At 43.0% G+C, this 15,374-nt stretch overlaps 1 protein-coding gene across 1 annotated transcript; it reads right to left on the bottom strand.

The window, feature by feature from the left end:
• Nucleotides 1–1,255: 1,255 nt before the first annotated feature.
• Nucleotides 1,256–6,917, bottom strand: LOC139220958 (dermatan-sulfate epimerase-like protein). The gene has a single exon (XM_070852852.1). It carries the CDS (start codon nucleotides 6,886–6,888, stop codon nucleotides 3,232–3,234), a length of 3,657 nt encoding a protein of 1,218 aa, XP_070708953.1. The 5' UTR covers nucleotides 6,889–6,917; the 3' UTR covers nucleotides 1,256–3,231.
• Between the last annotated feature and the right edge of the window lie 8,457 nt (nucleotides 6,918–15,374).

The following is a 15,374-nucleotide window of genomic DNA, read 5'->3' as shown; positions in this document are numbered from 1 at the left end:
TTAACAAATCATTTGCTGATTCTTTATAGATTAGTTATGAGACAGTAATGAAAGCATTTCAGGGGATGTTGTAAAAAAATCTCTCTGGCTCGTGTTTATCCTCCTTCAGCAGGGCACTTGATCTGTCTTTTTAGCTGCAGGGTATTTGGACTACAATCAATTTATTAACTATCAATTAACATTTGAAAAAAAGCCCATCATGTCTAGTTACTCATTTGTTAATTTGAATATTAGTGTTGTTTTAAAAGGGTTTTTTACAAAAATCAATCAAGTCTCCAGTTGGTGATGTTAATAAATGGTTCATAAATAGACTGTGGTGCAGATACCCTGCAGCTAGAAAGTCAAAGCAAGTGTTCTGCTGGTAGTGGAGGAAATATTCAGAGCTTTTACTTCAGTAAAAGTAATGATACAACCATGGAAGAATAATCCATTACAGGTAAAAGTCCTACATCAAAAACCCTGCAAGTATACAAGTTTATAACTTCAAGCATAAATAGCACTGACGTAAACTACTTCTGCAGAGACATGGCCACTGTGACAGATATATTATTATATATGAAATTATTACATTGTTAGTACTGATGCATCAGTGCCTGTGCACCATTGTGATTTAAGTTTTTTTTCCTTTATAGTTGTGTGTTTAGTTTTACTACTTTTGGTGGGAAATGTCTCTTTGCATCTTTTGGCTTTCCAGTGAATGACGTGCCTCTGCATGGCAGGATTAGGCACAGAGGACCCTGCCAAGCGTCAGAGTGTTACAGGAGGGATCAAGAACAAATGAGTAATGAGATGACTGACTCATCGAGACCGCTCTGAGACATGAGACGAGGCATGTGCTCTGGAAGCCTGCTCCTGTTCCCATCTCAGTCGGAGCATGACTTAAGAATTTCCTGACATGTTTTTAATTGTTGGCCCCTCCTTGTAAGGCGCGTCACCCACATAAGCAATTAGGCTTCTGTCATCCATGTCTAATAAAATGGAGATTTCGCTGCTGCAATATTGCGGCAGCAGAGAGGCATCTGCATAAGTAGACGTTTTATTAATGGGTTAGCAGAATTCATAGCGAGTCTATAAACAAATTAAGATTAATGTTCTTTTGCGTCTTAATGTCTTTTGCGGTGATAGATAATAGTAGTTCAACATGAGTATAACAACGATATCTGCAGCTACTGATGTTATATAACCACATGGTTCATCCTGTTGTCATAGTGCAAGCTAATTCACTGCAGCCAAACAAAGACTGTTTGCCGATATATTTATGAATTTATTATTTTCTTTACATTATCTCCACCTCCTGTTTCAGAGCCCACAGAAAACCATTATAAAGAAATGATTGTAATTCAAGGCCACAGAAGCAAGGAACCATATCCCCACGAGCACATACAAAACAGAGTTGGTAACAGGATTGCAACACCAAAGTGAAAGCATGTCTGCCAAGTCTACACATTCAAAGACCACAAACATCAAACGGGTTTTCCAGGCAGTCAAGGGTTTCAGTGTTCGTAGAGAAGAAAACAAACAGGACTGTTTCTAGCTGAGGAAAGATGGATATTTCCAAATGGGCACAATATGTTTCTTTGTGTACAGATGCAATAGAAAGCCTATACTGAGTGTACCATCTGCATGTTACATGTGATCCATTTACAGTACAAGAAGTGTTTGAGCAAGACAGCATCAAAGGTTACTGAGGAGTGTACATTTTTGCCCAGGCCAAACAGCATAACATCACAGAGTAGAAATGGTCTCTGACCCCCTTTTTTTTTTTTTTTTCTTTAGCTATACTTAATATTCGTCCCCTGTTCAGTCTGCGGCTCGCTGAACTCTTTCAAGACAAAGGCCCAAAAAGATCATTGGGTATCTGATTGACCACGGCATGAAATGGGAACTTGTGCTGTTTGCATTTCCTCCAGGTCTTATTGTGAGGATAGCACAGTCATAAAACACAGGGTGAGACTCAGTTATGGCATTTTGCAGATTAATATGAGTAGCTGAAGGGGACGCTTTGGAAATTGCTTTGACTAGAAATGTGTCAAGGCTGACAGGTTTTTTTTTTTTCCAGTTTGATCCCTATTAAGCACTTCTCTCTGATCTAATTCAATAAATGCCAAAGGGAGTTATAATAATCATATTCATCCCTGATCCTTTGGGATATGTGTCTTTGGAACCCATAAATACTTCTAACTTTCTTTCTCCTAGACATAATATCTTTAGAGGTTTATATATCTTCAGAAGTTTTATATATCCAAGCTAATCGAGTACATACAGTAAAGTTTAGCTTTGGAGAATGCACTGAATCCCACATACAATCAAAGGAGTCCCTGTGACAGTGCTAAGCCACCAAACCGTCATGACATCGTTGAGCTTCAAATAAAATCCCTCTATATAATGAAAATAAAATCCATATCATTCGTACGTCTGTATTAGAGCAATAAAGCACTACTGTCTTCTTTTTTTCTCCGCTTTGCAAACAACTCTACACATTGCAGCATTTTTTTTTTTTAGTCTTAAAGGGAAACAGCACACAGAGTTCAGACATTAAATTCATGACAGCCAAATTAGACCTTGAAATTTTTTTCCCATAGCTACAAATTAGAAGACTGTCAATAACCAAGTCTTGCTTCTTAATGAGCTTCATAACATTTCTGTGCCAAACCAGTAAATATCTCTTGATCCCCCTCCCCCCCCAAAAAATAATGCCAGTTAAAACAGATATGGATTTTGCACAAAACATCTCTCTGACATCACAGATTAGGGCTGGGAAAAACTCTAATTTTTCATCTCTTACTAAGACATGAAGTAAATAAGCTTCACTGAGAAACCGAGCTGTTGAAGGAGGCTGCAATAACACACGCTAACGTACACTAAAGTTCAGTGGCATACCTCTGCGTGTAAGACAGCAAAGGTCTGAAGTCTCATTCAATAAAAGAGTGCTACAAGTAAGTGCGAAGAGCTGCTGCAGGAAGAAAAATAGCAACATAAGTTCCCTTCCTTCTATTTTAATGTAAAATAGTCCTCCCTTCACAAACATCTGTTGCTGTAGTCTGCACAACAATCTTACAGAGATCCAAATAAACACAACTAACAGAATAACTCTTGAACACAGGTAGAAATGCAGTTGTAACATCTAAAATTTAAGGTCAGTGCAAAACAAACACAACTTTATAGAACTTGATGAGATTGGCAGCTACAGTAAACAAGACAGCTCAATATCAGCTGACCAGCAGCAGTCGGTTAACTGGCAAACCTGGTGTAACCCAGCCTCTTCATCACAGTCCCACATATGTCCTCTATTATTCTGATGTCCTTTCGAGGCATATTTTGTCTCCACATGTTAATGTTGGCTGGTGAAATGTCTCCTTCATACATCAGATTGTACAGGTTCGTGGAGGTGGTGAATATAAGTTGGTTGAGGGCTGCGGGGGAGACGGGCACCCCCAGAAACGTGTGTATGCTCTCCGCCGTGTCCTGCGGGAAGTTAACCACGTCCTCGAACCTCACTTGGAGGAAGGACTCCTCAGAGAGGACCTCGCTGACCCTCAGCACTGCTGCGGTGTGAGCCAGCCACAGATGAGCCAGTATCAGGATGGGGTTTGTCTCTGACCGGGACAGCAGCCTCTGGATTACTTTAAACTCTGCCGCCACAGTTGGGCACCCATCACTGACAGCATCCTCCTTGAATATCAGGGAAAGGTGCTGCGGGATGTTTTTAAGGGAGTAAAGGCTGGGTTTGCTGTTATAAACCATGAGATAAATCCACGCTCGAGGGTCTCTCACCAAGTAGATTGTCCTCAGGGAAGGTCCCACAACCTCCTGAATGAAAGGCAATTTGAGAGCCCAGCTTCCACTCCGCATGTTGAGGACCACCCGGGCGTTCGGGTACTCCGCAACATGGCGTCTCATCTCCCTTACATACTCTGCATCTCTGTCCACACTGGCTCTAAGTTTGCCCTTCAGCTCAGATGCCGGCTCTCTCCTCCTGGATCTTTTCTTTCTGTCCCTAGAGGGGCTGACTCTCAGGGGCTGTTTGACCCTGCTGCTCTCTGCCAGCTGAATATTTTGCAGGTGCAGCTTGGTGTTATGAACAAGAGAGTGCAGCCAGCCCTGAATAATTTTAAAACGTCCGTGCACGGCGTCTGACCTTGACCACTCACAGGCGTCGACCAGAGAGTCAAACTCAAACTCAGTCTCAGGAATGTCCACGTGCTCGGTGGGAACCCTAATGTAAACAAAGTCTGAGCTGTTGTAGAAAAGGTGTTTGAGAATTTCTGATCCCGAGCCGGGAAGGGTTGTTATGACGACAGTGGGGAGGGGGAGCCGGTGCTGCTCGTACAGTCTGATTTGTTTGTTTACCTCGTTTTTGGCACCCGCACCTTTCCATTTTACCCCACAGAGAAGCTGATCGCAGCTGTTAGACACGAAAAGCAGCTCCGCTATCCACAGAATGAGCACAGAGAGGAGGGCGTAACGCATCAGCCTGCTGAAGCAGACATAAAACTTTCTCTGCATGGTCAGAAATCCTATGGCCACACAAAGAACAACCCCTGCTATCACATTGACTGTGAATCCAAAATCAAACAGCTGATTATCACTGCTGATTTGTTTGGGGATGAGCTGTGTTCCGAGGCCATATCGAGTGATTTGATGTCTATCCTCAACTTTACTGTGACCTCCAAATCCTAAATAAGCCAACCTGGCTCCTATGTCTTTATAGTTTGTAGCAATAGAAACTATCTTCTCTGTATTATTTATGGTTAAAGAAAGCCTCACTCCATTTTTGCTATTATCTATAAATCTACAGTTGGACACTTTGACATATGGCCCATGTAACACATAAGCTACTCTGCTGACTGTGCCTGTCATCGGAAAAGTGACGTTGACATACTGAGTCCACCTCTTTTTAAACTCAGCCGCCTGCTCTGCCTCTTGTATCCTGGTATCAGGGCTGTGACCCTGGCTGTCGAACCAGAACATTTTATAATGAGCATCCCACACATCCATCATTGCGCCGTTATATCTGTCCATGAATCTGAAAGGAACATATTTAAAGTCAATGTCAAGATTGTGGAAAAACGCACTCAGGGACTTCACAGGTGAATCGCTCCACTTCTCCACGTGGTCGAGCACCAGCAGAGTCTGTGAATTGAGCAGAACCAAGGCTCTGAATACGCTCTTTAGTCTCATGGCTGGGGAATAAGCAGACACCGCTTCCCCGCTCACAAACATGGTGTCCCTGTGTGAGGAGGCGACAATCACCTCTCCTCTGGCATCGCCCACACCCTCATCGGTCCAGCGCAGCCACTTAGCGCACTCCCCCAACTGACCCTCCCACGGTCCGTTACACTGGCTGGTGGGAGACGGGCTGAACACTAAAACATTGTTAAGATAGCTGTACTTTGGGCCATAAAGTGCTTCAGACACAAATACTTGTCCATTGGGAGCAAAAGTGAAAGAGTTCTGGTCCGGGTGCTCATGGCCCGGGTTAAAGCTGTTCCAACCCTCCACCCAGGAGTAAGGCTTGTCATGGACAATGTCATAGACTGCACGGCCACCCAGCTTGCCAGACTTGAAGGAGACAAAAGTATTACCCTGGCCGTTGGGTAGCCCTGCTCCGTAAGTAACCACACCCCAGTTAGAGAAAATGTGCATCTTAGCTTTGCCAAAGTTGTGGGGAGGCTGCGGCGTAAGGTGGTTGTTGTACCAGATGTATTCTGTGTGAAGTGTAGCCCAGCGCTGTGCAGAGGACTGCCCCATGGGACCGTCCTTGGGTCGGTGCTTTCTAATTTGTTGAGCCAGCCAGTTACCCGTTCCGTTCTTCATGACAAATGTGTCAAGGAAAACAAGCTGACTCTCCGGCCCATAAAACCAGTTGTAGTTGGAGTCAGCGATGCCGACTGTTCTCTGAAACCCCGGCAGGAGAGTGGCGTAATAAAACCAGAAGTGTCCCCGCAGCCAGTTGTTCTGCAAATTGTCAATGTTGAAATGGCGCTGAGCTAAGAAGACATACTGTGTGATGGACTTGGCTGTGTAGCTCCCATAGGCTACTCCTTCATCCAGAGACCCATCAACAACATGGTTTAGGAGAAACATTGTTTTTTCCATGTAGTTCACTGCCACTTGTTTCCAGATCATGGACTCTGGGTCGTCATGTGAACCAACTACTATTGCACCGGTCAGGATGGCGAGTATGTTAGTGGTTTGATGATTTTGGAGATACTGTTTCCCCCACCCTCTGTACTTTGAGAGCTCATACAGCTCCTCTGTCTCAGAGCGAATTTTCTTGAGGTAAACATCCCTCCTCCGCTCATCCAGGTAAGAGAAAATAAAGTCATAAGCAGTGGCAAACCCAGTGAGAGAGTGCGCCATGGGGACTTCATCATTTGGAGCACTGGTCACCTTCCAGTCTGGGTATTCAGCCATCCTATCCATAAACTTGATAAGAAACTGCAGGGCAGCTGAGTCCTCTGGGCACAACAGGCAGTAGAGAGCCAGGGGAGGCAGGTTGTTCCCATAAATCTCATTCCACTTGCTTGTAAACTCAACATGTTTTGCAGGGGGCATGTAAAAGGGGACGTTAGACAGCATGGTGAGCGCAGCCGCTCGGATGACTTTAAATATGTGACTGTGGGTGGTGGAGGACCTTTGCCTCAGGTGCAACACATCCACTTGGTTAAAATATAGGTTGGGATGGGAATCAGACGACTGGAGTTTCCAATGCTCGGTCACTCTGCCTTGTGTGAGCTTGACCTGCAGCAAATCATCTGTAAAAATGTCTCTGTCTGTGGCGTTGAAGACCCCAGAGAAAGCCGTCCCCACTGCGAACAGGGGGAGTAAAAAGACAGAGTACACTACCCAGTTAACTGCCATGTTGCCGGGCATTTGTGAAAACATTTTACTGAATTCCAAAATTAGGAAACTGATTGTTTTTGTCCTTCAAAATGTTCTTGTAATGTCCCATAGCTTCAGGTGTTATTTCAGAGTAAAAGTTCAGATGAAATGCATTTGTTAGAGTCTTATATCATAAGACAAATGATGCAATATCAAAGTCTCGTGCATGATAGTCTGGGAAAAAAAACTTTAGTGCAAGAACAAACACTATCCATGTCCGCTTGTAACAGTTTGCAAAGGCATCAAAACATTAAATACACACACATGTCTGGTGGTAAGAAGATCTCACTGGTCGGGTTTGAGTTTAAATCCAAGAGATAGAAATCCTCATGTCTGCACGCTTTCCTCCGTCCTCACAGTGATACCTGTGCTCGTGATGTGAAGACATCTCCCCCCCTCTCGTGCGCCAGCAACTCATATTGATCTCCTCCCCAAAACATTTCCTTTTGGACAAACATCAGTCAGCCCCAGTCTGTGTCCGGTCCAATCACAGCCACCCAAAGGCACCGTGTGCAGCCCGACCGAGCTGCAACATCCGCGGACATGAGCCTCAGCAGAGCACGCATCTCCGCAGACAACATCGCTCGGTGTCCCCGCTGCAGAGACTCCAAACTGCCTGGTGCTTAAAACTGCAAATCCTGATGAGGAAATTGATCTGATTGCATTGTTGAATCTTTGAATTTTTTTTTTGCCTTTCCTTTATCTCCCGTGATTAGTGTGGTGAAGTCCGGGAAGAGGAAAGTTGTCGTCACTCCTTAAGTATTCAAAGAATGAGACATTTTTCGGGTTGTCCGCAGGAAACAGTGAATCAACCTCCCGGATGAGGAATATTCCACATGTAGACCTACTGTATCTGTGGGGATATCTGTGTATCCGCTGTATTGAGCCACACATCTCCCGAGCAGGGCTGTGGATGTGTGTGTGATCCCCGGACGCGTCTCCGTTGTGTCCTCCCGACTGTTCAACACAGTCTGTTTGATTGTTTTCCTGCACTGGGTGGAAAATTTCCACTGTACAAACTGTAGAGGGAGCCGTGACTTCAGAAGCACAGCCTCATCTTTCATGTAGAGAGTGGGAAGGCTGGATATTCATTTCATGAACCCCCCCCCCCCCCCCCCCTCTCTCTTTCTCAGTATTACTAACCGGGTGGTTGACTGATGTTATTTTAAGTTCCTGCTCAATATTAAGGCTCAGGCTGCAGAAGCACAATCAAACAAGTGGTGATAAGACACACTCCTCTTATGGACTTAATTATAGAACACAGTAATATGGACAGAGCCAGTGGCCTGTATGCATTATTCTACACTCAACAGACCTCTAAGTTCTTTTTTTTTTGGCAATAATGACTCAATTGATATTAAAGGAATGGTTCCACCTTTTGGGAAATGCTCTTATTCTATTTCTTGCACAGAGAAAGAGGAGCAGATTGATGCCACTTAGCTGAAAAGAGTCGTATCGATCTTCTCTCCGAACTCTCTGCGAGAAAGCGAATGCACATATATCTCATGATGTTAAACTATTACTTCGACGTTTCTTTTAAAGGAATAGTTTTATCATTCGGGAAGCTGAGTAACAGATTTTGTTAGCTTTAGACAGAATGAGGCTAGCAGTTTCCCCCTGATTCCAGCCTTTATGCTAAGCTAAGCTAACAAGGCACTGGCAGTAGCCTCGTATTTTGGCATGAAAACCATGTTATATGATACCATAACTTTAAAATAGGATTATCTGTATTATAATTTAATTTTAGAGTGACTATGATTAGTCTCTTGTTCCCCATCAGACGTTTATACCAGCATTTGTAGTGGTACAATATGAATTAAATAATTTATAATGAGCATTACAGGATGGATCCCATTAAGATATTTCATTTTAAATGAATCCTTTTTGCCTGAAATGTCTATTTAAACCTTTTTATCTTCAGTCTCAGATGCATTTCTTTGTAACACATTTCCTGAGGCTACAGAAAAGGCATCCAATAACCTCAAAAACATCTCCCCTTCGAGAAATGTGTGACATTTGCCTGTCCTAACACTTGGCACTGTGCGCTCATTGATCACCTCATTCTGTGTATATTAGGTTTCTGTGCGGCATCTTCATTTAATGACGGATCGCTTTCTCTATACCCACTCCACATGTGCCTTTCGCAACACGCTACCCCACAGGGACCACTGTTGCATGATGCTTTTTTTTTTCCTTTCTCCTCCCCGCAGTTCGAAAGCACACGCTACAGGCACACAGTTGGCCTTATCAGGATCGCTGCAGGAAACCGCACAGTAATCTCTCCGAGGACGAAAGTCGTGTGCCATATGGAGAGGAGACGCACTACTAAAAAATCTGCCTCCATTTAATGATAATTTTGAACTCACATCAGTCAAATCATGTCACAAATCACAAAGAGGATTGAAAACTCTGGAAACAATTGACAGATTTTTAAGCAAAAACTCATCGGACGTCCCTACAGGTTTTGATTTCATGATATTCACTGCATCAACTTCCCACACAGCTAAGGAGCAAATCACCACTAACTTCCCCTTTTTAGCCCTATAATTCATGACACTTATGTAAGATGATTATATCTATAATTACATCGTTTCTACTGTAGTGTACATGGTTTCTTGTCCAGTACAACGTGTTTCCTCTGACACTCATCTGATGCCAACAGAGTTGGTGGTTACTAAAAGTCAATTTTCATAACGCACAATTTACAATTATTATATTTTCAGCTATGTTTGCACGATTGATGTGAATTTCTATCGTATTGGCCACGAGGGTTGTTGTTTGTCTCATGTCAGCTCACTTTCTCTCGGCCATATTTGAATTTTTTGGCAGTGAGATGTAATCCCAAATCCATCCTTGAGAGTGTCCCTTCAGATAAAACAGTGGTATTCAATGCAATGTCTTAGTTACACAATACAGCAGTGCATTTTGGACAGAGAAAATCAACCTGAACTACTGGCTTATTAGCCAGTGGCTAAATCCAGCTACTTGCTGCATAAAGTCCCCAGCTCTTCTCTTCCTCAGGATTTGACATGCATCTTCCTTCTGTGACTGCATAACATTTGCATATTTGCTTGGAAATCTTCATCCTTCATCCACTTCTCTGGAGAAAGAAGTATCCTTGCATTTCTGTGGGCTACGAGTTTTTAACCACATCGTGCCTCTGGCCGCACCCTCACTCAATGATGTCAAGGCTGGTATTTCTTCTTTGGCAGCAGCAGCTTAGCTCTGTGATCGTAATATTGCTGCCCCCCCCCCACCCCCCACCCCCAAACTACTCTCTCTCTTCCACCTTTTAATGTGTTGATGCCAGCTACTTCAATGCTCAGTTGTTGTGTCACATATCACCAGTAATCTGGGCAGTCCTCTGGTTTCACATTAGTCAGTGTTGTCCGCGGATTCAGTGCACAGCAAGTTCAGCTCTCACTGGTTTTCCCCGAAGTTTTCACAGAACTTCTTCTCAGCTGCAATCTGTGAGTCAGACTCACAATGTGACCTAGACTCAAGAAATGAGGGGTAAAGATTTGTTGATTCTTAACTGGTTTATCTATCTTGAGGCAAGTAATTGACTGAATCAGAGTGATTTTTTGCAGCGTGCGCCCCTCTGCTGTATGCTCTACCCAGACTTTCACTTCCATTAACTGCCCATCTGTTCAACCTCCACGTTTCTCAGCAGAGCACTTTTGACTAATTTGATCTTCATTTAGTCGCCTCCACTTGCATTATGTCCTGTCTTCACTGGAAAATCTCTCCTGCAAATAGACTCAGAGCGAGAGGGATGTTTGTCTCTTGCACATGACCACAATCCTTTGAAGGTTTGCTCCAAAGCTAACTGGAACAACTTCTGGAGTGACTTCAACGCTGCATGTTGATTCACCCACACCAGACTTGTATTAGGGGGGACGAGTTCAACTGAATATACTAATTAGAGGAATCGCCGGTGTGGTGAAATGACTGAATGATGTCAACCACAGAAAACTGACACTCTAATCATGCTCATCCACAGCTGCTCAGGCCTGGGACTGAGCAGGAGGTCCTCAAGTTGTTGCCTAGCGACATTTCAAGCACATCTGATCACAGAAGATAAATGGTAGATTCCTGAGGATGTGTCAGACGTGGATCCTGAATTCAACATTGATTGACAGGTGGCAGCTAGTGTCCACCTATCTACTGTAGCTCTCCCGCTGTTTATGCTGCTGTTTGAAGCTTTGCAAATATTGGCTTTGTTTGTTGCATGAAACAAACCTCCAGCCATACATATTGAAAGGAGAAGGTGTGTTCCAACAGCCAGAACCCTTATTAAAAAAATGCCATGCTGGGAGCAAAGGGAGGTGTGAACCAGACCCTTGAAAGGCTCCCCTCTTTCTGTCCCTGCAGAGAATTTCAATTCCCCCCAAGAGCCTATGGTTGCTCAGCATGCCTGTGTCCTGCATCCGGTTTTCTGGATAGAGGCAGAAGGAAAATTGGCTCCAACTGTTCAGGTTTCAAAGATAGTTTCAGCTTTTTTTATGAGACAGTCTGTCAATCACAGTAGTGTCCTCCAAACAAACTGTGCCGCTGCTGTAGTCGCTGGGTGCTTTCAGAATCATCGAGGTCCCTCAACACCATCAAATCTACTCGTCCAGAGAGCAGGAAATAGTTTACCTGATGAGCCCGTAAATGGAAACACTCAATGATGAAGGGCCCTACATAACAATGATAATGTCTGCACACATGGATGGAAAACACTCCTGTGAGAGATCACCATGATACAACCTTGTGAGCCTTGTTTATCGAATCAAACTATCAAACTGAGCAGTTTTCCCACAGTATTTGTGTTGCTGATCACACCTGAAGATGATAACTTTCCAAGGTTGTGAATGTGTGAAGCCTCTGGACTCAGAACAAAATAACCCGCAGTATAAATAGTACAATAACAATAATGTATGAGCAGCATTCGCATTGTAGCTATCTACAAATCAGTGTTTGTATACAGTTTTAAAAGAATAAAACACAGGTTCTTGTTGTTGCACATTGAATTGTTTGACATTTGTCACTGGTTGTCAGTGACTGCACTCTGCTACCTTTCAGCATCTGTCTGATGTCCTTAATACCTGCTGCTTAATGTGAACGGACATCTGTTGTCGTTTCTGTTTGCCTACGTCGTTTCATCCCTTCAGTTTGCACATCACTTCTGTCATTTCCCTTTGCACATTTCTTTGGTTATTTGAGTTTGCATATCATCATTTCTGTCTTTGCAGCTGGCGAACCACTTCTGACATTTGCATGTTCCATAGCTTTTGTCAATTGCAAACAAAAGACAGAAGCTGACATTGAGTAGCAGGTGAGCACATCAGACAGATACGAATGCCAGGTACTCATGCTTGCTCTACTATGATCCAAAATGAAACATTATTCTGACTCAAATGGAACCCAATATTTTTCTGCTATGGCACCAATAATGTGTTTCTCTAATTTATTTTAACTCGTCGTGATAGAAGTGTTATCATTATTTATTACAGAAAGACGGACAAAGAAAAGAATTCCATGATCTCACAGTGTAGATACAGGACCTGTTCAGACAAGCACATGCAGTTTCTGGTAACTGGATATACACTTAAACACCAAAAGCATAAATCCATGTTGGATCCAGCTTGGATTTTGTTTTCAGAGTTGTGGCTATGCTTCCAGTTGGTAATTCCACGTCCTTCTCTGTGGCTGCTCTGAGGGGCAAAATACATCAACATTAGATCAAACACATCTAAAACAATTTTATGGAACACTTTGATATTGAGATATGTTGAGAGCATTTTTGAGAAAAACATGAATGTAAATAATCCATTATCCAAATATCCCATTAATAATACAATCACTTCCTCCCAACTTTCATTCTTTGTCTAAAATTTGTGCAATGTCACTGCCAAGTCACAAAGCGAGCAGGAAGCAGGGAAAGTGACCTTTGTCAGAGGGGCTGAAAAAAAAAGGTGTAAATGATTGGCCCTGTCAGTGCCAGGCAGCGCATCCATGGGTGTTTATTTCCATATACAGTGGCATCACTGACCAAACTCTGATGTGCTTTTTCAAGCTTATATCCTTGCATTTTGTTGGCTTAGTGATTAACAGTGTTTTCTTTCTGCTGGGTAGTGAGCCGCAGCATACAATTGCCCTTGTGGGGATAAATAAAGTTGAACTGAGCTGAATTCATAATAACACTATACTCTCCAAGTTCACTGCCGACATCTCTGAAGGTGGAGGCATCACTCAAAATAAGTCTGATGAGGCAAGTAACACGTCAGTCAGACAATCAGATAGTCGGACAGGGTTGAAAGAGTTTCCCAGGGTGGCTAAACTAAACTAAAACTAAACTAACTAATCAGCCAGTTTAACATTGCTAAAGAAACACTTCATGGACCTCCCCTTCAACTTTTGTACTTTTGTACTGTCAGTAGTGGTGTGTGCACTAGTGATGTATTCAGAGCCCTTTTTCAGATTTTTCTTCAAATATTTTCTTATGAAATGATGATAATAGTTTTATCCCTTAAGGGTGCTAAATATTATTTGAATTAAATAATCTGAAAAGGAAAAATCACTCGTAAGGTTGATACATGCTGAATTAATCCTGTGGCCTTGGGTCACAACAAACAGTCACTAGCTGTCTGCTTCAGCTGTAGCGACTTATTCATCAGCGAAAAGGAGAGTGATATTACATTATTGAGGAATTTTAATTCATTTCCATGTGTGGCGCTCAGAGCATGGATGTATCAAGAGAACTGGATACAGCATTGGAGGTGGGGACTTCGTTCATTCCTATGAAAGTTGCTCTGTAGCGCATGAAGTCAAAAAAGTTCGACTTACAGGGCTTAAACATACACACATCCTCTGCATTGTTGGGCCCATGGCGCACTATTTTCTCTGGTCTGCCGAGCCGGCTAGCCCTCCGCTATAATGAATGGGAATGAAATTATGTAATCTTTTGGCTCTTCTAGACTTTCCGGATGTAATTGGACCAAATGGATCAAATTGTGATGAGTTATTTTGGAGGGATTATGACTCTCAAAAAATGTATCCACTGATTTACAGGCATTTCTTTCACAATGTTAACCTAAGTCAACCTAACCTCAATAACCAGTGGCTTGTGTCGACCGCTCCACTGTTGCAGGAAGGATATTTCTGACGTATCTGTGACTTTGAGCTGTCAGACAGAACGGAGCTGCCGCCAAGCAGAGTAGCATATTGCCTAGCTTCTTACCCTTGGTAGCTTCAAGTTAGGGGGTGTGTTTCAGCAGCCAGGCTTCATTTCAGAGCTCTTCCACCTTACTCATTTTTGAATAAGCAGCGAGAAGGCAGAGTTAGATACTACCAAGGTGGCGATGACCGGGTGCCACTCACAGAACTTCACTTTTGCTCTTCAGAAACCTTACGGGAGATATCTCTGACACTCACTGCTGGTGTTTCTTGCCAAATCAGATTTTGTTGTAGTCATTTTTGCCTTGTTTCACATCTTTGGTAAATACTATATGCTATCATAACTAATGGAAATGATTGACTAAACACAGTGACCTTTAAACATACATTGGTGATAAACTTCAGCACCCTGGGTAGTGGCAGTAGATATTGTGTTTTGATAAAAAAATCAGTTTGGAGGGAGAAAATGAATGTACGTGACATGTATAATGAACATTCACTGATCTGAGTTCTGCTGCACAGTGCCCATGAAAGATTTACGAACACAGGCGGTGTTGATACAGTACCTGTTTAAGCCCTCGGAGGTGTACAATACAAGTTCTGAAACTTGGCATGAATATTTCAGGATGCTAATTTCAGCATCCCAAAGGAGAATTTGAATTTTAAATAGGCACATTTTTATGAGAGGTGACAGGAAAAGAGATGAAGATTGTAAAATCTATTTAAAATAACAGCATGAATCAAACACAAAGCCTATTGAAACTCACCACAGTCCCTGTCACTGCTGCCATCTCAATGCAATTCCCCCATTTGCTGATACAGCTATGCAGATATTGGTTTGTGTAACATGACACATTGACTCTGTACGGAAGTGAATAAACAGCCCTCAAAACTAATTCCAATCCCAAAGAGTGACATGAGATTTTCGCAGAGGGTGCCAAATTAAACATCCCACTGTGACTGATACATCATTTACTACTGGTGCGGTGGTTTAGCTCTTTGCAGGGTGAGATTACAACACCAGCAATCTCAGCCCCCCCTTCCCCCCCTTTCTTGCAACTTTCTGGGGTTTAATCTGACGCTGTCAAGAGCCATCTTTTCACAGCAAACACATCAAAGAGTCAGAGAGAGAGTCTGTGTTCTCCTAGGTGCACATTATTCAAATGGGCAAACTTGCTCCTCATAGTTTAGATTCTACATCTCGTCAGCTTCTGCGGCTGACATGTCGCTGTGAGGCAGGGGAATAGGAGATGAGTTTCTAGTGTCACTCACAGCAGCATCCAGTGGGAAACTGCAGCGTCTCTGAAAAGGGACTAAAAGATGAGACG

Source organism: Pempheris klunzingeri, chromosome 21, assembly GCF_042242105.1.
Source record: "Pempheris klunzingeri isolate RE-2024b chromosome 21, fPemKlu1.hap1, whole genome shotgun sequence".
Lineage (NCBI taxonomy): Eukaryota > Metazoa > Chordata > Actinopteri > Acropomatiformes > Pempheridae > Pempheris > Pempheris klunzingeri.
Note: the sequence above shows the minus strand (reverse complement) of the source record. Positions and strands in the feature narration are given on the sequence as shown.